Here is a 20,882-nt window from a genome sequence, read left to right on the forward strand (position 1 = left end):
TTGCAAAGGTGCTTCAACAAAGTACTGAGTAAAGGGTCTGAATACTTATGTAAATGTGTTATTTCTGTTTTTTACAAAAATGTCTAAGCAAAAACAGGTTATGTCATTATGGGGTATTGTGTGTAGATTCATAATAGAAAAAAACATTGAATCAATTTTAGAATAAGGCTGTAACATAATGTGGAAAAAGTCAAGGGGTCTGAATTCTTTCCGAATGCACTGTATCCTGGATTTCTATCGTATGTATTGGCCAATGAGAGGCTTTGAAGCCACCGGTCAGACATATTGGCACTCAGAAGAAGCAGTCCTTCATAGGAATAAATGGAATTCTACAGTATTTCAATTCAATGTTTCAAGGACAAAAATACATGTATTGTTGTAGTGGGGACAGTAACATTAATACTTAAAAAAAAAATTGACAGCATTTAAAAAATATTTTTATGTTTAGCTCACAATGTAATAAGTATGCATTAAAGGTGTCTGTACTAGAATAAACATGTCAAAAACAAATCTAGAGATTAATAAATGCATTTCTAAAGCTTCTAACATATTTTTTTTACCAATAGAGTGCTAAGATGGAAGCAGGGTGGCTTCAACACAACCCCCGTTAGTCATCTAGTGTATACATGTCATTCGTTTTTACCCAGTTTTTTGGTCATTGAACATCTCATCAGCATTGTTCATCAGCATTGTACCCTCTTCGAAATCCAGCGCTGCCTGGTGGACTTACTATGGTAATGCAAACAAGAAAGAATGATTTAGCTGCATCATTCATGTTGCTGATTTTCTATCTGTTATTTTTCAGTCCTACTTTTGAAATTGTGATGCTACTACTGCGTTTAGACGAGCAGCTCAATTCGGTTATTTTTTTTTCACTAATTGGACCAATCAGACCAAGGTACCTGTGCAAAGTCTCTACATGTCAATCAAACTGATGGGCCGAAACAACTCTCATGAGAAGATTAAGTCTTCTCGGCAGTTCGAGTGTAATGTAGCAGTGACTGGCTGCATTGTACAACGTTCATGTCTTGCGTTTGATGATTTTTATTTGGAAAATGTATTATATTGTATCTATATATATTCATCTATTCTAGCTCCTGCAAACATTATTTTCTGTATGCGCCTTAACGTTACTTCCTGTGTGCTCTAAGCACCCGGATATCCCCTATCGCATTGAGAGCTTAATCTACTTGTTGAAACTGAGGGATGCAAACTTATTGATACGTAACGATTATCACGATGTATAAAGACATGTGAAACAGTTCTTCAAGATTTCGTAACATTGTTTCGAACATGCCTGTTGTCAGAGAAGCTGCGGTCGTGGGTCTTGCTCTTGCAGTAACCGGAGGAGTTGCGTATGTCATCTGGACTTATGTGTCTTCGGGGGAAAAGCCAAAACAAGAACCAGTGAAAATAGAAAAGGAGACTAGGAAAGAAACTGCACAAAAAGCACCAGAACCCGCACAGCAAACACCAACAATCGTAACAGAGGTACTTATTGTTCTTACAAAATGTATATTTTGAGGCACGCCTACTTGACGGATGTTTGTGGTTGCTATTGGAAATGACCTCACCGCCACAGAAAAGTACTTGTGTACATATTAAACAAGTTAGACTTTTCAAACTAGAGACTTGCAAATATTCTGTGTAGTTTATAATAAATAGGGTCCATAGACAGGCAATATATCGGTTGTATACAAGGGCGCCACTTTGGTTTTAGAAGTGGGGGGGGGCAGGGGCATAACCTGGTGGAACGTTTTTTTGGCATCTAATGCTAATTTCCTGCGTTTTTACATAATCCAATATGCCGTCTCTATTTGAACAAAAAGTAAGCAGAAATGGCCACAGTCATCAAGCTAGGTAAGATATAATTAAATATGTTTAAGTGATTAATAACACTGAACTAGGTCAATATTTTCTATCTTATTTCCAAACCTTTTCCTTGGGAATTGAAAAAATGAATGGTGGGAACTGGGAAGGAAATTGTGTTGGGAGAAAGTTCAGTTATTGACTTGACTGGTGTGGGTCGGGCGTGCTGGCTGGTCGGTCTGGCTGAAATTTGATACTGAGGATCTCTTAATAAAAACAATCAAAAGTCTGTATTTTTTTCAAGTTGTTCATTTGTTAGGCCCTGCTGAGACCCCTGTCACCATCTGATCTGTGTTCTCAACTGACTTGCCTAGTTAAATAAAGGTAAAATAAATAAAAGATGAAGCATGACAAAGAATTACCTTAGTGTACATTTATACATTATATTATCCAAGAATAGAATTAATGGTTCAATAATGGAAATGGCCATTATTCCCAGATCCTAGACTGTAGCTTTAAGCTTAAACTGCTGTCCTGTAGCTATGCCCATCAATTCAAGATGGAACTTTGTATCATTCACTGATATTGTTAATATACTGCAAAATTCACCTGAGCTCCGTAGACTGGTCTTCCCTGGCTGTGTGATCCTGCTGTGACCCCTGTCACCATCTGATCCTACTAAGACATGATGAGCAGTGTTGTGTACTGACTGTGCACTCAAGGTCTGCCATCCCACGGGATGCCTGCGGGACCTGCGGGTCCCGACAGAGATCATTGCGGCACGGTCGGCATTTTTCCTGCTGTGGGCGGTCAGACAGATGACTTTTGGATGAAAGCATTTTTGAATCCACAGATTATTTGGAAACGGTCCTCTTTCTGCATTGTATGCGATAGCCTACCTATTGTATTAAAAGCACATTTTTCGCATTATTCACACACTCAGAATTTCCTGCTTCAAGGTCTGCCATCCTTAAGTGGCCTACCTCTCCTAGTTGATAATGAGAGTTCAATTACGCTTAGTATGTGTGGTCTCGTTAAAATAGAGTAGGCTGCATACCTATGCGGAGAATTACGTGGCAGTTAATTTAAATATGAAATTAACTTAAATATGATTAGACTGTAGTTTACTAAATTGTCTGTAAATAAATAGGCTTGATAATGGAGTGAAGGAGGGCGCTCAACCAATGTGAGTCGAAGTGCAATCAAAAAATGTAATCATCATTGAAAAAGAAAAGGCACATAAGTTAGGCTACTATGGTGAGCGAGCGTTGCACCTTTTCATTTTCAATATTGATTTATTAACCATTTTATTTGTCTCTGCCTGCAAATTGCCCTCCTAAAAGCTAGGCTGTATCCTATAAGCCGATGAAAAAATGTAGTAAGTGTCGCTGTCATCATTCTTGCTGCTTCCAGTTCAGTAGACATACCTGTGAGATCAGGTGTGGTCTCAATTAAATAGAGTAGGCTATAGCCTATACATGGGCGGAGAAGCACGGGCAGTTATCTTTCCAAGGAAATGTACTTCCTAAATAGCTTACTACGTTGCCTAGAAATAGGCCTAAATATTGATCACATATTTCTGTCTGAAAATCTTCCCACTCCTAAAAGGTAACTATAAAAATAACTCAAGAGAATGTGGAAGTCTTTCCTACTCTGCTCTCTTCAAACTACATCTAGCATATTGACTGATTTGGCCCAGTAATACAGATAGCTTAATATAAGAGCCATGTGAGAATCTCTAGTAATTTAACAATTTCTTAACAAATTTTTGCATTTGATATTGCCTATAGGGTGCAAAATTAATGGGACCATGGCTGGCATGTGAGCTGCGTCACATACGCCTAAAATAACATTGCGGGACTGCAGTTTGGTTTGGGACCAGTTCTTGGGGTAGCGGGTGGGAGTCAGCCAGAAAGCCAACAGCTGACGCGGATTCCAGTATGAAAAGCTGCGAATGGGGCCGGGAGCGGAATGAAGAAATCGGTCCTGCGCAGACCTCTACTGTGCAACATGACAGTGAAGCCTTTAACGTTAGAGCTGTTTATTACTGTGTCAGTGTGAAAAGTAAGGAATTAGCTAGGGAAACTGACAGATCAATAACGTTACATTGCCATACTGACTAATAAAAACGTACATTGCACTGAAAAAATGCCAGAATATCAATCTTAAACCGTTTGGCTGATGGTTCCATCATTTGATTCAGGTCTAGTGTGATTGAGGCAAAAATAATAGCTAACTTTAGCCAACTTTTGGCCAGCTCTCTCTAACTGTACATCAACTTCTGTTGAAACGGGACCAAACAAAGGACCAAACAAAGACTACAAAACATTTCTATACAAACAACTGCTGTTAGTAATAATAGCCACCTCATATAGCTATCTATCTGACAGATAGCTAGAGGTTAGAGCTGACCTGGCTGTGCTAGCTAATAGCTAACATTACTAATTAATTCACCTCAGTTGAGAGGGGATGAAACATTAGCTAGCGTTACATGTCAGTTACAATACTAGCTCAGCACTGCAAAAAAACACTCGTTTTTTCTGTTAAAAGTTAAACCTCAGTTACCTTGCCAGCTACATCAGTCAACTAAAGAGTATCCCGTTTCTGCTCTGCTTGCCTTTACAACTCGGCGAATGAGCGCAACACATACACACTGAACCATGCTCAACTCTCCCATGCTGTTCCAGACAGCAGGATAGTTAATGGCGTTTTGTATAAGCTAACCTGTAACACCCAGTAAAGGTAACATAATGATCACACATCTGGTGTACAAACTGTAGCTAGGTCCAAGTCTTATCTTGACATTATAATCTTGCCACACTGTTTTATCATACACTAGTCTATTCTTACTCAGGCAGTGGTTAGCTCCTTCTGACCACATGCTGTTGTAATGTGATAGTTCAGTTAAGCCCCCTTCAGTCTCTTTGACTTCTATGTGATAAACTAAGGCTGAAGTAAAGATCATTGTGGGCTTAAATCGATGGTTTAAGCTTTATAAATGTTCACATAACACATGATTCCGGATCAGCACTTACGGAAAAGTATTAATATACAATGTTTAAATATATTATTATCTGGGTTGTGTTAACTTGTGTATTTGATGTGCTTTTATTACTATGTGCCATCTTAGACAAAGGCCACAGGAAAGCAAGTCCTGGTGCTTGGCCTCGAAGGGGCAGGGAAGACCAGCTTGCTTCACTGCTTTGCCTCGGGGAGTCTGGAGCAGGATGTGGCCCCAACACAGGGGTTCAATGCCGTCTCCATCAATAGAGAGGACCTGCAGATTGAGTTCCTAGAAAGTAAATGCAACTTGCACGTGACAATATTGAGTGCAGTTACTGATAATTATCTGGATGACCATGATATGAAGAACCAACATCGAGTTCATCACTCGATATGCATTCATAGTATTTTCTTGTCTTTAATAAATGTAAAAAAAAAAATGACTTACTGCTCTGATACCTTATGGTGAAGAAATTAACTAAACCCATGCCATCTATTGCAGTTGGTGGCACAGAGAATCTGCAGCCCTATTGGAAGAGGTACATGTGCAAGGCTATGGTGCTCGTGTTTGTGGTGGACTCTTCCAACGCCGCCCAGTTCCCTTTGGCTAAGAAGCATCTCCACGAGCTGCTCGAAACTGACCTCTACCTTCCCTTAGTGGTACTAGCCAACAAGCAGGTGAGACTGACATACTGATTTGTGGCTTGCATCTCAATTGTCTTTCCTTGATTCCTCACATCTTCTCGCCTCGCATCCTTCTCAAAACGCGTTGAAGGAGAATGTCAGAGGGGAGTAACCTTGGATCTTTTTCAAGCATTTTAAGAATGAGATGAGGAAGGACGTGAGGAACCCAGGACAGATATGTGAGAACGAGCCAGGAGTTGCATTTCAATAGTCTTGTGGCGTTTCCTTTCCTCGTCGCCTCTTTTTCATCCTTGTGAGATACTGCACCTGCTCCAGTGTCTCACCTTTGGTTTGTTCCCGTTATTCCCCTTATCTTCAGGATAACCAGGGGGCCTGCAGTATCACAACACTCCATGAAGCCCTGTCCCTGGAGGAGGTGGGGGACCAGCGCAAGCTCTTCCTCATCGGCACCCATGTAAGGAAGGGGGACACCGAGGTGAATTCTGCTGTGCAGGACGCACGGGACCTGATCATTCAAATGGTGCAGGATGGTAGATAGACTCACTCTAGTTATCAGCTATGAATGACCCACTGGCTGAGAGGTGATCGGTTACTTTAGTTTCACCCCTGTCCTGGCTTGCCTTCATTTGTTTTGATAGCACTAGCTACAATCTCTACTGACAGACTGCATGATAGTGAAAGGCCTCATTCACATCCAAAGAAGCCATAAGCTGACAAGGTTCTTATGGTCAAACTCATTCACTGGCAATTGTATTAGCACAAATGAACAAAAGCACAGAGTTTATCATTTACTTGCCTCTGTAGTTTTTCACTTTCAGACACAATAATTCAAGGATGGTGTCAACATCCTTACCTATAGCGATTGAATTGATAATGCTTTGTTGTTATCAAAGATTATTATCTTAGAGCTATCTACAACTTGCAGAGCATAATGCAGGTTCATTTTAGACAAATGGCTGTTAGGTAGTATGTTGAAGACTCGATTGTGGTACATAGGATTATTTTTGTTTGTTTTGCATAGGAACGGGATGTATTGACTATATTGTCTTAAAGGGACCTTGCTACATAGTTATATTTTCTTAAAACCAATGTGATTTTTATTTAAACAAAGCAATCATCCCAAAAATTATTTTGAAGAACTGAACAATTCCAAAGTATCGTTTTTCACTTGTCTGGGCATTTGGCTAACAATGTTTTGCCTTGGAGTAGGTTGAAGGGTTTACATGCACTAAGGAATACATCTACATGTGAGCACAAAATGTGCTAGTCATTTTCATGTTCATCACTTGTAAAACTACCGGTATAATCTTGAGTAATAAGCAGGTAGGAAGTGCACTACTGAATTTCAAAAACCAATGTAACAATTATTTGTATGGCATGACTATAACAGACCTCCAAACTGTTTCTGTCATTTAAGCATCAAATACCTCATTTTTTCCCACTCTTTCTGTTTTGTCACACCTGGTGATGTAAATAAAAACCTGGTTATAAATACCTGTGTGGCTCAAATTGTTGTCTATAGGCTTATGCTGACATTTAGTTCTCACTCCACAAATATAAATGTCTACATGTTTATTTTTGGAGTTAAAATACAGCTCACCATAAATATGTATGTCATTGTTGACCTCATATCACCTTTCATTTGACATCCTGTATCAACTCTTAAGAAAGAAGATAGACGCACTCCCAAGCGGGGCTTGTACACTCTGGTTTCAACCCACCACACTCAAGTAGTCCAGTCCTGCCATGTGATAAGTTGCTAGGGACTCCCAATGCCATAGCAACAACACAGACCATTGTGACCCAGCAGGTGAATTCAACCGGGTACATTTATAAAGACTTTCCATCAGGCAGATATGGTATCTGGGAAAAAAGGTATGTATGGGGGGGACCATGTTGTCCGAATGCTTATGTTGAACACAATTTTAATGTTATCCTTAAATGTTAGTATTTAAACAAAATGGAATTTCCATTTTTATCATATTGCGTATTATTCTCTGAACAATCCTCTCTTTTGTAGGACTTGAATCCAGATCATGTCCATCAAACAGGTGCACATCTTTTCTTTATGAATTCCTTGTTTTCAGATCAAACTGATGTGCACAAAAGCAAGGTACTACAACTACTGCCCTGTTGTTGGTAGTCTTTGTATTGTCAAGATACATTTTAACAGGTAATAATGAAATGAAACATTCTTGTAGGATTCTGGAACTTGCACAACACAAAGAATACAAAACAGTGTGGGTCACAACTCCTTGGTGAGTAGGCTACTTTTTGAGTATTGGTATTTGCAAATAATTGTATGCTCATTACATTTTTTTATGTTTCTATGATAAGTAAACATTCAAGTACTTTTTTGTTTATACGTTAGCATTCATAGTGGAGATGTTTATTTGACCGATTTCCCCTATACAGTCTATGGATTTCCCCCCTGAAAGTTGATTTCCTCATTGATCTAGTCCAAAGCTTACCTGGGGCAATCAGGAGTCAATATGGCCTCTGTCTTACTCAGCGCTGGGTGCAGTTCCAACAGAGCGAATCCAATACCTAGCTAAGCACAAAAGAGACTTCTCAGCATGGGAGGACCGCCTGAGGTAATGTATACTAATTACACCCAGGCTGGACATTATTGATGACTCTCTCAAAAAAGTATGAGCCAACAGTTTGAATAAAAAAAAGCACTGTAAGTAGTTATACTCGATACACTACCATTATATTGTGCAGTGTCACCACAAAACGGTGAAAATGTTTGCTAAGTCTTATATTGGTCTGCTCTATAAGCATGCGTAATATACAGTACATTTGGCTCTGAGCTCAAGCGCAGGAATGGTCCTCCAGAGTGAAAAGGGATGTAAAGGCTACTTGCCAATTTCCTGCATCCTCATTGGAGGTGACTGCTACCGAGATGTCAATTCGAAATCGAGAAATGTTTGTTAGTCAGGTTCAGACAGACCTGTATTAGATAACCTACTTTTTCTTTTGTATTATCATTCAGCTGCTAAGCTAAACGCGCAAGCAACATTAGACAAATCATTCAATCAAAATTATTCTCAGGAAGCCCTGCCTTGTAAGCTATTTGTTGAATTGAAGCTATTTGTTGAATTGAAGAAGGCAGCATTTGCCAGTAAGTGAGAATGAATGGCCGATTTGGCCACAGGCAAGCTGCCATCATTGTTTCTGTGCTCAATGAATTTATGTTTTAATGTGCTGCAGTTTGTTTTTTGTGGTTTTGACAAAGAAACAATGCCCAAGTGTTCCAAGTAGTTGTAGTTGCACCACATAACCTCACCAACCTACTAGAAATTGGAGACAGATATTTGGCATTCTTCAAATGTTCAGTTTATGACTAAACCATTAAGTCTAATGAGATTACGGAAAAAGTGAATTTAGCTGCCTGGGTGCTGCCTGCAGGCAACAGAGGTGGTATGTCACCCTCACAATGTGTCATGATCTATATCTCGCATAAATGTGAAATGAAATTGTTCAGTTTCAACACAGTCCGATCTGTCTATTCACCCCTCTAAAACGTTGCATCATTAGTGATGCATTTAATCCTTTCAATTGTCCATTGAGACAGGAGGTCAAGTTTTTTACCCTCTGGCATGATGAGACTTCTTTTAGCCCAAAGAAATGGACGGTAATTGCTTGTACTTTCCTGCAGGAAAGACGAGGAGGTGATCTCCTCCAGGAAGACATTGCGTTCTTCCTCCAAGACGGCCCAGTACGAGCGCGTTGTCCGCCTGTCAACACCTAAGACCAGGTCCCGAAGCTCCCAAGAACTGGGGTAAAATCCACAAGAAAACGTGACTATAACAAAATGTGCCCAGTCCACATTGTTAAATAAATACTAGAGTATACGCAAGCATGCCACTTGGCCCAGATCCTCCTTGGCCTAAGAAGCCGATATTTTGACATGTGTTATTTCAGTTGCGAGCTGTGGCTCTGGGAGAGAGAGGAGACGATGATGAGATAATAGGGGCTATTGTCCAAAGCTTAGGCCCCTGGGACATTCAGAGACGGCCACGGAAGTCTTTTAATAAATCTTAAAGCGCAGCAGCGCACATTTGGCCTCAAGCCTTCTAGAAAGGACTCTCAGGCCTGCACACTGGAGTGAATATAAAAAATAATATGCCTGTTTGTTTTCATGCCTCTGTGGAACACACTCCCATGGGAATGGTCTGAAAAGATGAGAGGTTTTAGTTCAGGGCAGAGGGCTATGTTGTTGTGTTTGTGTTTGTTTTATGGTGATCTTGCATATAGAAATATAAATATTAGAATCTCTGTGGTTCCACAGGCCTCCTCACACGTCGTGTTGTGAGTACAGCTGCCCTATCTGGCACATAGAACCCAGAGTGAGAACTGCTGAGATCACTCCACGGCTACTACAGCTAGCCAATCCCAAAGCGAACCACCTCAACTTCAAAAGCGACAGGGAGGTAAGTGCCTAGAAATAAAAGTAAGTTAATCATTCAGTTCAATGTAATTGAAAGTGTTGCCAAAGGTGTATATCAAAGGTTTACAGTTGCTGTACCTTTGGATAACATTTGGAAAACTTATTCAGAACTGGGGGAGGGGGTTGCCTTCAAGGCTTGAGGTCGTTTTCACAACTGCATGTTTGATTGGGAAACCACACATAAGTCAGTGATTCATCTTTTACTTCTTTTTTGTTGTTGAAGAAAGTGGAGACATACATTTCCTATGCTGCCAAAACGGCTCAGACCACTCATAGGCTGGACCAGCTCTCGCTACCCAAGTTGAGGGACAGTAAAATGTTCTTTGAGCGAGGACATCCAGAGGACTCCATTTGGCCAGTGAGCTCATCGCCTTTACTGTCACCCACACAACACGCTGGAAAACAGTTACATTCCTAGACCTAGAATGATGCTCTGCACCAATGTGTAACATTGTCTCAATGTTGTTGTGGTGTGAGATGTTTTTATTTTCTATCGTCTGAAGAAAGATGTGATGCGAGAAAGAGTATGCTTTCATGGAAGTTTTCTAGATCCTTGGAGAGAACTCACTGAAACATTCATTCTCAACAGGTGTCAAGGGGTGCCCGTCAGGCCACAGCAACTTTACGACTTCAAACTCTATCAGCTCCTAAGGGACTTAATAAGGACTACATCCCTCTGAGAGACCTGCCACCTTTATGAGCTTGCTTCTCCGTCAAGGTCCATGTCGGTGCACAATGTACTAGGAAAATGGCCGCTGACAAAAGCAAAATAAATGGGTACAGAGTAGTACTCGAGGGGTCTCTAATAAGACAACGTCTTGTGCTTTTTAAAATCTGTTTGGCGCCAGGGCCGAGATGGGAAAACCGGACATTTTTGTCCCTCACTGGTTTTGCAATCATGTGCATTGAGATGTGTGCCTGGAGCTCTTTTTGACGAAATCGAAGCAATACATTACATTGTCTTTAGCAAACAGCCAAACCAAACTGTTGCTTTGCTCCAGTAGGCTCTCTTTCCAGAAGAATGTGTTTTCGTCTTTTGAAAGGAGAGCAAAGGTATGATAAAAGGATCCACATGTGTTTCTACATTTCAATCATTCAGGCTTCTCTGTTTATATCAAAACCACCTGTTGTAAAGATTCCTCGCGTGTTTTCCTTGAGATAGTGAAATCTCATAGATTGATTCAAAACCGCATTCTCGCCCCAGGAGCTTTAAATGTCAGCCTCCCAGTCTATATGACCACTGTTTAATTTACAAAAGGCACCATGCCCTCTGTTTGAAATACACCATAATCCCGGTTACACTACAGGCACGTGAGCATTACCTAAAAGTGGACACAATGGCTTTCAATGGAGCCATGTGGATTTAGAGCGGCGCGGGAGGGTTGGTGGAGCCACCATGAGTGTAGTGCCCGAGCGGAGAGGCGAACCAGACCTCGGAGGCTAGACTTCAAATCAGATCCAAGCGTCCAACTGGGACCTAATCTTGGATAAGCCAGCAATGATCGTGACCTTGGACTGCAGGATAAAGAGGGATAGAGTGGAAGGTGGAGGAGGCCGAGGAGGAAGGAGGAGTGTAATGACCGTTGGTGCCTCCCACTGGTTGACTCACTTCCCATGGAGCGCCTGTTCCGAAAGAGAAGCTCTGATCTATGCTGCTGGTTATCTGTCTGTGTGTGGCAGCCAGCTCTGACACATTCATCAAGCTCCAGCTGGCACTGATAGGCTCTGAGTGGGGTGGCTGTCTCACTGTCTGGATCCCGCCAGTTAGATGAGATGTTGACGCTTGCAGAGTATTAGTGAGACTGATCTGGTTTTGGCAGAGAACTGCAACGCTATATTAAACTACACTTTTTATAAAGGGTTTCGAAACGGTCCGTAAGTAGTTTTTAGACAGTTCATTATGGATGTAGTAATTGGTAATAAACTGTGTGTGTAAATATATCCCCTCTTTAAACACCTGAATGAAGATCACATTTTTAACTACTGAGTGAAACTAGCTACTTTCACATTTAGCCACTTAAACCCTTTGAAGAGCGGTCTGCACACATCTATTTCCTATCAACTCTTCACTGCCTCAATAGTTAAGTATGCAAACAAATGTCATGGTCCATTTTGTGTCTTATCGGCCTTGTTAGATCTTCTCATATTATCCTTGACTATTCAAGGCTGCACTCAAATACCCTTTGATCAAATCAAATCAAAACTATGTGGTAGGCCTACATCTTCAACCCCCACACACACACACACTTCCTCCTAATGCAGGGATAACAACAAACCAAGACATCCTCACTTGCCCCTTTTGGTTGAACTTTAAATAAAGTGAAAATCAACAAGAAAATGTAATCCTTGTGAGAACTGTTGTCGCTCAGACATTGAAGCACATGTGAATCGTATTAGTCTAGCAGCTTCTTGAGTCCTGGAAAGTGCGGTTTGGACAGAGTGCAGTTTGGACACTTCTGGAGTCAGTTCCTGGGGCCAGCTGGACCACTGAATCTTCCAGGCTCTGACGCTCACCAGTCTTGGGGTGACAGATTCCACACAGGCCTGCTAAGTCCTCTTAGCAACAGACAATGCAGGGCCCATTCAAATTCCATACACACCACATTGGCCTCTTATAGAACGCTAACGGCCTTTCATTCCACTGAATTGTAGTTCGGAAATTACATAACAAACGGTATGACGTTATTTTCCTGATATATTTTCCAGCTATCAGTACATATCGAAAAAGGTGGGGTATAATCTTTTCTCTGATCTTCAAATATCCATTTCTTTATCGGTTTGTTTACTTATTTTAGTTGTTTTGCAGCTGCAACACAAATCATAAGATGGCACGCAATGATTTAAGAGTGTCGTGCACGAAGGGACAATGTGCGTTCAGCTGGAGCTTGATGAATGTTCTGCATTTGGTGTGTTCGCTCTCAACAAACTCACTTGTTTTTCCTCTTTGGGTGTGACTCTTTTTTTTTTACACAGTCAGCTGAACAGGCGAAACAAAACAGACCGGGACAGGAAGAAAAGTATTTACCACTGTGTGTGTGCAGTATGTGCAGCCAGGCCACACAGCTATCTGTTATAACACACTGTAGAACAGAGAGGGGAGTTTTATTAGGACCAGAAGTACCTGAGTTAGTATACATTTTTGTTGGGCCTGTTATGTCGGCAGTTCCCACAATCATTACCCTAAGTTTGTTGGCAGGATATCACTCCCTTCTCTCTTTCCTTCACCTGTTATTTCCCCTAGACAGATATTTAGAAGCTGGGACATCTGAACCGACGAGTAGGTGGCATCACCTGCTGGTGGTTGCTCTTAACCCCAGCTTACTTGTCTAAAGCCTTTCCCTCCAAATTTGCCATCGTCCCTGTTTACAGGGCCAGCTGATTCTGTTGAATCTGTCGTAAAATGAGTGCTGCCTCACATCTTTTATAGTCCTATGGAAGCCCAATGTTATCCCGCTCCCTGCTGAGAGACACACAAAACAAAGCCTCACAACAATGTCCCCCCCCCCCCGCCAACTCTTCCCGTCATTGTACCCTACTTCCTCATTGCATTCAGCAGCCCCCTTATACAGATGACATGAAGCATGAAAGCAGGCTACCATAACGTCAATTATAATATAATATATGTTTATTTATTATTATATGTAAACATGGCGGTTATATTGGCAAAAAAAACAATTACTCACATTACACTTTACATTCAGTAAATGAAAATAGCTTAGATACAAAAGAGAGAGAATGCTTCAAGGAAGGGGGGGATTGGTCAGTAAGGGCGTGGTGGGCGGGTCGGAGGAGCAACGGGACGAGGGGGGGAGGTTTCCTACGCCATTCCAATCTCAGTCTTTCACTGATCCCAGTTGAGCTGGAAGGCCCTCGGCCTGTCTCCACTGTGCGTTGCGTAGCCTAAACCATTTCTGAAACAAACAAAAAGAGCCCAAGGGACGTGTCAGAGACAGATGACGGCACAGACACGGCATTGTTGCTATTGTTCAACCAGGTATTAGTTCCAAATACAATTATTATTGGTCAATTTGTTTAAAACCTGAACTGATCTGGGTGAGGTAATGGCGGGTTACAAACTCAGTTAAGTCATTGTGACATGAATATTCCTGAGAAGTGACATTCTTCCCCTAGGTGTTTTTCCTAATGCAGGGCGATGAGGTTCCTAAAGCAACACCCGGGGCTGCTTACATCTAAATGTTCAACTGAAACAAACAAACTCTGATTTTTAGGAGGGAATTTCTGAAGCAGTATGTTTCCAGCTAGGCAATTGGGAGAGTAGTCAATTACACTCAGACAACGTTGTGGACAATTAGTTATGTCTGGAAACAGGGTTTGTGCTGTGTCATCGACTGTTAAATGCGGTCTCAACTGTGATTTCCCCACTCTATCTGAATGATGCCATCATTGTTGTGGATTCTCTTGACAACTTGGAATTCTAAACAATGACAGAAGGTCATGGATGGTCAAGTCATTAAGCAAAATCGTGGATGATGAAAATTGTTATTGTGGGCCAATATTATTTTTTTTATTTTTTTTTAGCAATTCCCCAGTTGAGAATAATTGGTACATTTCCAAATGAAAACCTACCTATGATTCTCATTTGAAATGTCCATGCCCTAAAGTGATCAGAATAGCCTATATCAAACCTGTCACGGGTGCTCATTCACAGATGACTATAAGTATTCATTGACACTGTATAGCTAAATTGTGCTTCATTTTTGTTCTCCCAGATGGATTACACCGAGAAATCACTGCAATAAACTCCACCTGACCCCATTGCCTCCGTGTGCTTTAGAAAGCACAGAAGGTCTAATAATGAGGTACTGTATGAAACACCTTGTAAAGAGGTAGAAACATGTTGGAAATGCTCTTTATGCACGAGAGGGAGTGGTAACAGGGTGTGCCCTTTCCCTTAGGTGTACTGTAAGACCTATCAAACATCCAGTGCTTTTTCAATCTGTATGAGACAACAGTAGGTGGATAAAAACATCCGCTGTCAATGAAGTCAAAGGGCCAAGTACTCAACCTCACCCAAAACCACATTTGCCTAGTCAAGTTGGCTGGGTTTCTTCCAACTTTGTGCACTCACAATGGAAAAACTCAGTCACCAGCTGAGAGAGCAGGCCAAACCCGTTTGCGGAGGAGAGAGAGGGACAACCTTTTGAGAGTCATGTGTCATACTGGCTCCCATGATCTGTACATGTAGTTGTTGATGATCCTCCATTTGATCATGCAAATAATGTGCAGGACAAAATCTGCTCAAGGCAATGGGTTGGTTACGTTCGCTGTCACACACACCACTGTATCTGAAACGTGCGTATAAAATGATCCCAGCTCACGTCTTCCTCCAAAACAACAGCAAATGAACGTATGTGAAGCCTAAAACGGATCGTGAACCCTGAAACTGAACATTGTTTCTCCGTCGACTATGCTAAAAGGACAATAAACAACAGAGTGCATTACAACAAGCATCCTAAATTCGGAATTATAAGAACTAGCCTCTGCGTCAGTGGAATGCTATTAGATAGAGATGTCTGCATAACTTCACCATGTTCTCAACACCTTGGAGTATCACTGACCCAGCCTTCAAGCAAAGGATAGGCCTTACCCTGAAACGCTGCATATGTTTATGTCATACTATATGGATACTCAATGGCTTGATTATTGCATAATCAAGAGTCTTGTCCAACAACAAATGTTGACTCAATTAAACGTATGTTGTGACTGAATCCAAAACTGATCCAACTTGCGACGTTGTTATGTAAGGACCACTGGTGTTCAGATGTATTATTAGAATGTTTGGAATTTCCGTGATAAGTAAATACTCTCTTTAAAACGGTCCTCCTCGCGTTATTTTGGGGACAGTGACATGGCATGCGAACCAAAGAGCCGTCACTGGACGCGCGCGCTGTCAGCACTGTCCGAATCACGCTATTCTCTTTTGACATCGTTGCCACTGAACACAAAATATAGTTAGGCTACACATTTGGGTAGCCTAATAGATGTCGATAATATCTCATCAAAACAACGATCATTCTTCTGCCCACTCTCATCTGCGCGCCATTACGCATATTCAGTGAAATACCAATTGCCTCTCTTTAAAAATTGCTACATAGTATTTGTTCAATGGTGCGTGGAAAAAAAGGAGAAAAAAGGCAGACTGGGGTAGCCTGCGCCAGCGCAGAAATGTATCAATACTAAGTTATATGTACAACAACATTGTAGCCAATAGCCTATAGGTTCCCAAAGATGTGTAACTCTCTAAATTATGTTTATTTTCAAGATAAACAAGGTATTCATTTGATTGTTGACATTATATTACACATTGAAAAGACAGACACATTACACATGAACCTAATTTGAGTTTCGACAATAAATGCGTGTGGATCATTTTAGGCCGTTTCTAGCCAATTCACCCCATCCCCAGCAAAGTTTATTTCCTCGCAACATTGTTTTCATCATACAAAACGAATCTCTTCATAGAGCGTAACATTTTCATTGTTGAAACAACACCGAGAACATCATTGAACACTCACCGCTGTCTCTTCCTCGGTTAGTCCGCTTTCAGCTGCGATCAACATGAGCGTCGACTCGTCGGGATGCTTGCTGACTCTGGTGAAATTCTCCTCCAGAATTTTGATCTGGTCCTCCGCTAACTGCATACTTTCCATTCCATTTGAAGCCATGCTCCCTCTCCAAAAGAGCTCTCAGCCACAGGAGTCGTTTTTATATGATATAGGCTCAAAATTACAGCACTTCGTGGTATAAGCGCCAATGCAAAATGACGTCCGTTTGCCAGTAAATACCAGTGGCAACTAGGAAATAATGCTGGAGATAAGGACCAACAGCAGTCGCTTAGCAATTACAGCCCCTGACTGTAAAAACTAACAACAAAAACGCATGTCACACTGACTGAATGTCGACCGTGTGAAAGCTCTACTACTGTCAACAGTGGCTCTCTCAGAGCGTTTAACAGAACACACCCCTTCTATATGAAATTCAATTAAAGTTTTACGCAACAGAGTATGAACTAGTTTTAAAGTGACATACTCATATATGAATACACATACAGAAGTTAAGATATTTACACAAAGCTTCCTTTAGCTTATTTCTCTAAACTCAACTGCCGATAAGCCTGGTCTCTCCTCATTATATGCAAGGAATACATGACGCTGTGCGCTGGAGCTGCTGCCCCAGCTGCACCTGTAACCTATCTAAAGGGCCTGCTTAATGCATGGGCTTACCGGGGCTGAAGCCCCTGTGCCCAGGCCTGTGGGGGGCCCAAGAGACAAAAAATACATAAACAAAAAAGAACACAGTGGCCTCCATCAATCTTAAACAGAAGAAGTTTGGAACTACCAAGACCCTTCCTAGAGCTGGCCGCACAGACTCACTTCGCAATCGGGGGAGAAGGGCCTTGGTCAGCGAGGTGACGAGGAACCCGATGGTCACTTTAACAGAGCTCTAGAGTTCCTCTGTAAGGATGGGAGAACCTTTCAGAAGGACAACCATTTCTGCAGCACTCCACCAATCAAGCCTTTATGGGTGAGTGGCCAGATGGAAGCCACTCCTCAGTAAAAGGCACTTGACAGCCCGCTTGGAGTTTGCCAAAAGGCACCTAAAGACTCTCAGACCATGAGAAACAAGATTCTCTGATCGGATGAAACCAAGATTGAACTCTTTGGCCTGAATGCCAAGCATCACGTCTGGAGGAAACCTGGCACCATCCCTACGGTGAAGTATGGTGGTGGCAGCATCATGCTGTGGGGATGTTTTTCAGCGGCAGGGACTGGGAGACTAGTCAGGATCGAGGGAAAGATGAACGGAGTAAAGTACAGAGAGATCCTTGATGAAAACCTGCTCCAGAGCACTCAGGACCTCAGACTGGGGCGAAGGTTCACCTTCCAACAGAACAACCCAGGAGTGGCTTCGGGACAAGTCTCTGAATGTCCTTGAGTGGCCCAGCCAGAGCCCGGACTTGAACCCAATCAAACATCTCTGGAGAGACCTGCAAATAGCCGTGCAATAATGCTCCACATCCAACCTGACAGAGCTTGAGAGGATTTGCAGTGAAGGATGGGAGAAACTCCCCAAATACAGGTGTGCCAAGCTTGTAGCGTCATACCCAAGAGGAATTTATGCTGAAATCGCTGCCAAAGTGCTTCAACAAAGTCCTGAGTAAAGGGTCTGAATACTTATGTAAATGTGATATTTCCGGGTTTTTTTGTCATAAGTTAGCAAACATTTCTATAAACCTGTTTTTGCTTTGTCATTATGGGGTATTGTGTGTAGATTGATCAATTTTAGAATAAGGCTGTAACGTAACAAAATGTGGAAAAAGTCAAGGGGTCGGAATACTTTCCAAAGGCACTGTATAGCCTAAGTTAACTATGTGCGTACTATCTTAGGACACCATAAACCAGGAGGACCATGTAACAAACCTTTAAATCATTACAATGGAGGCTTCATTTATTTACTCTTTCCTGAGTTTCCCTTTGTAGTGGTGACTTGGCAATAATTGCAATTACAACAGAAATTGTCTTGTGGTGTTGTTGATTTTCTCAGAGGAAAACAGTCAGTACTGCCACACAAATGTTCACCGGTTTCAAAAGCAGGTTCCTTTTAATGCTATTTTTAGATTCAGATTTGGCCAATCATTTTAAGTTACTCTCACTGAACAGCTGGAAAAGAGGGACACAAACCCATTGATACGGCCCAGCCCTGCCTGTATATAGGTGCTAAATAGATGATTTATGCTGCCCATATCTTTAGTGTTTGCAGTACTCTGCACCTGTTAGGTCATATTATATAGTGTAACTAAAATGCCTTGAAAAGTTATTACCGATAAAACCATGAGCAGCATTATTGATTGGCGAACAAAAAGATTTGCCTTGCTACCGACAGATATAAATGTTCTAATGACATCGACCTGTCAATTTAGGACTATTATATCACAAGGCGTATATCCATATTTGTTTCAAGTAATGAAAGAGAGAGCTGCATTTGATTTGTATTACTCACTAGCCTGTTTGACAGGTTGTACAAGCCACAATCACTGATAAGTGAACAATTCAAATAGAAATAACCACCATGCATTTTGATAGGCAACAATATTGAACTGAGCTTTGTTGAATTCGGGGACACCAATGTACCCAGCCCAACAAGCAGTTTGTCCACATCAGCAGGCCTACTGTAGATATGCAAAGATATGGTAATTGCTTTTGAGTTCAAAATGGATATGAGGCCTGTCTAAATATATCAGGGGTTAGGACCTCCCTGCCAGTAGAATGAGTTGTGTGCGTGTGACTAATAAGCATATCCTCTCCTGACTTACACAACAATGCCCTCTATTTTCTCAAATTCAATTACATTCAACTAAATGAAATGACATATCATAACGAAAATGATCAACTGAGACCAAAATAATCAAATCAAATGAATTAAAACAAATGTAAGTGGAATAGATGACATGAGCTTGGTCCTGTGGTTGCGCTTAGTAGAAATACAGAGGTTGAGTAACTCATAATCACACGTTACCGTCTTCTACTGGGACCAGAGTCATGTCTCACGGCTTGAAGCGAGACTATTGCTACATGCAAGTCAGAGGTAAGGTGTTGTTTTGAAACATAATTAGGGTGGCAAATTCCTAAGACAATCACCCATCACGGAGGACATAGACATGACTGAGACGGGATAACCCTTTAGTAGAGATGCGGGTATTTCCTAGTGAATGAGAGGGTGATGTCACGTGACACAACTATGTTACCATGTTTGGTAACTAACACGCTGTACGGTTTGACTCTGACATGATTCCGCATAATGGTAAGAAAAACAATGCTTGTGTGATAACATTCCATGACAATTACTACCAGCTGTTAGACTTACTGTTGATGAGTGAATGATTCAATTAGTTATTCTCATAGCAGTCCCGTGACATAGGACTGTCACGAGTCACTACAGAGATTTGTTGCGTCAGACACTATTCTACTGTTATGACAGCCCAATGTTGACAGGTCTCTTGAGTCATCTACATATTTTTTTACTGCATACCAACACTTACACTAGATTGGTTTTGAGATGTATTGTTGTCTCTAAATAAATTGGACAAAAATAAGAAAAGCAAAACAGGATGTTCAACTATCCACACTGTCCCTACAGCACATCCTTACGACCACCCTTCTACAACAGGAGGATGAATAAGGAAAGATACCCAAATAATAATAAAGGAAGTCTAAAACAAACACCAAACTCTATTTCCAGAAAAGGAAATATGTTCGTACAGTATGCAAAAAACAACAACAATAAATCTGTAGATGGACTGACATGTAGTAGGCCATACCACTACTAAATCTCTAAGGCCTCCGGGAGGTTGAGAAAACAGACCCCTGCTCATCTCCCCCTGGCTTTAACCCCCTGAGCCAAACATCTTGTTTCCATTAAAGAGCATCTGTAATGGCCTCAGAGTCACTCTGGAAGGAGCTCCTGCACAAGTCAGATATTTAAGGAGGCCGGGCCATATCACATGGGCCTTACATGACAGTATTGTAGTCCGGTTCTCCCCTCCGACTTCCCTCGTGCATCCCCCCTTCAGAAAAAGAAACATCTGGAAATTAGGAATCAAATTCACCTGGACCTGGTGAAGGAAATGAGGCTGCTGAATTATGGAGGAGTGTTGGGCTGGGGACAGAGCGAGAAGCATTGGAGCGTGCTCGTTTGGTCTGCTCTCGGTGGTGGCACACTCAGCTCCTTCATGGAGGAAGCACTAAAGAAGGCTGCAATAAATCGTCAAGCTGGGAAGCCAGACTTTGTAGAAATGGCAGGAAGTGACTTCCTGTGGTCTTAGTAAGCTGGCCAATGAAGAAGATGTGTATAAGGGTGGAGTGGCTCTGTTTTAAACAGTGCGAAGGAAGGATGTCTTACGCAATTGGGCAGCTTTATTCATTGTGATGTCAAGATGGGGACAATATAGGCT

The 20,882-nt window shown here is 41.6% G+C and overlaps 2 protein-coding genes across 2 annotated transcripts; one reads left to right on the forward strand and one right to left on the reverse strand.

Annotated features, from left to right (window-relative positions):
* The first annotated feature begins 1,001 nt into the window (after positions 1-1,001).
* On the forward strand, positions 1,002-6,951 carry LOC115205158 (ADP-ribosylation factor-like protein 9). Its single transcript, XM_029770855.1, has 4 exons — positions 1,002-1,491; positions 4,940-5,108; positions 5,315-5,490; positions 5,816-6,951. Exons 1-4 carry the CDS (start codon positions 1,294-1,296, stop codon positions 5,993-5,995), a joined length of 723 nt encoding a protein of 240 aa, XP_029626715.1. The 5' UTR covers positions 1,002-1,293; the 3' UTR covers positions 5,996-6,951.
* Positions 6,952-13,513: 6,562 nt separating this feature from the next.
* Positions 13,514-16,934, reverse strand: LOC115205159 (homeodomain-only protein). The gene is made up of 2 exons (XM_029770856.1): positions 16,447-16,934; positions 13,514-13,821 (listed from the first exon to the last, which is right to left on the reverse strand). The coding sequence occupies exons 1-2, from the start codon at positions 16,594-16,596 to the stop codon at positions 13,744-13,746; spliced, it is 228 nt and encodes a 75-aa protein (XP_029626716.1). The 5' UTR covers positions 16,597-16,934; the 3' UTR covers positions 13,514-13,743.
* Between the last annotated feature and the right edge of the window lie 3,948 nt (positions 16,935-20,882).

This window comes from Salmo trutta, chromosome 13 (genome assembly GCF_901001165.1).
Source record: "Salmo trutta chromosome 13, fSalTru1.1, whole genome shotgun sequence".
NCBI classification, from domain to species: Eukaryota; Metazoa; Chordata; class Actinopteri; order Salmoniformes; family Salmonidae; genus Salmo; species Salmo trutta.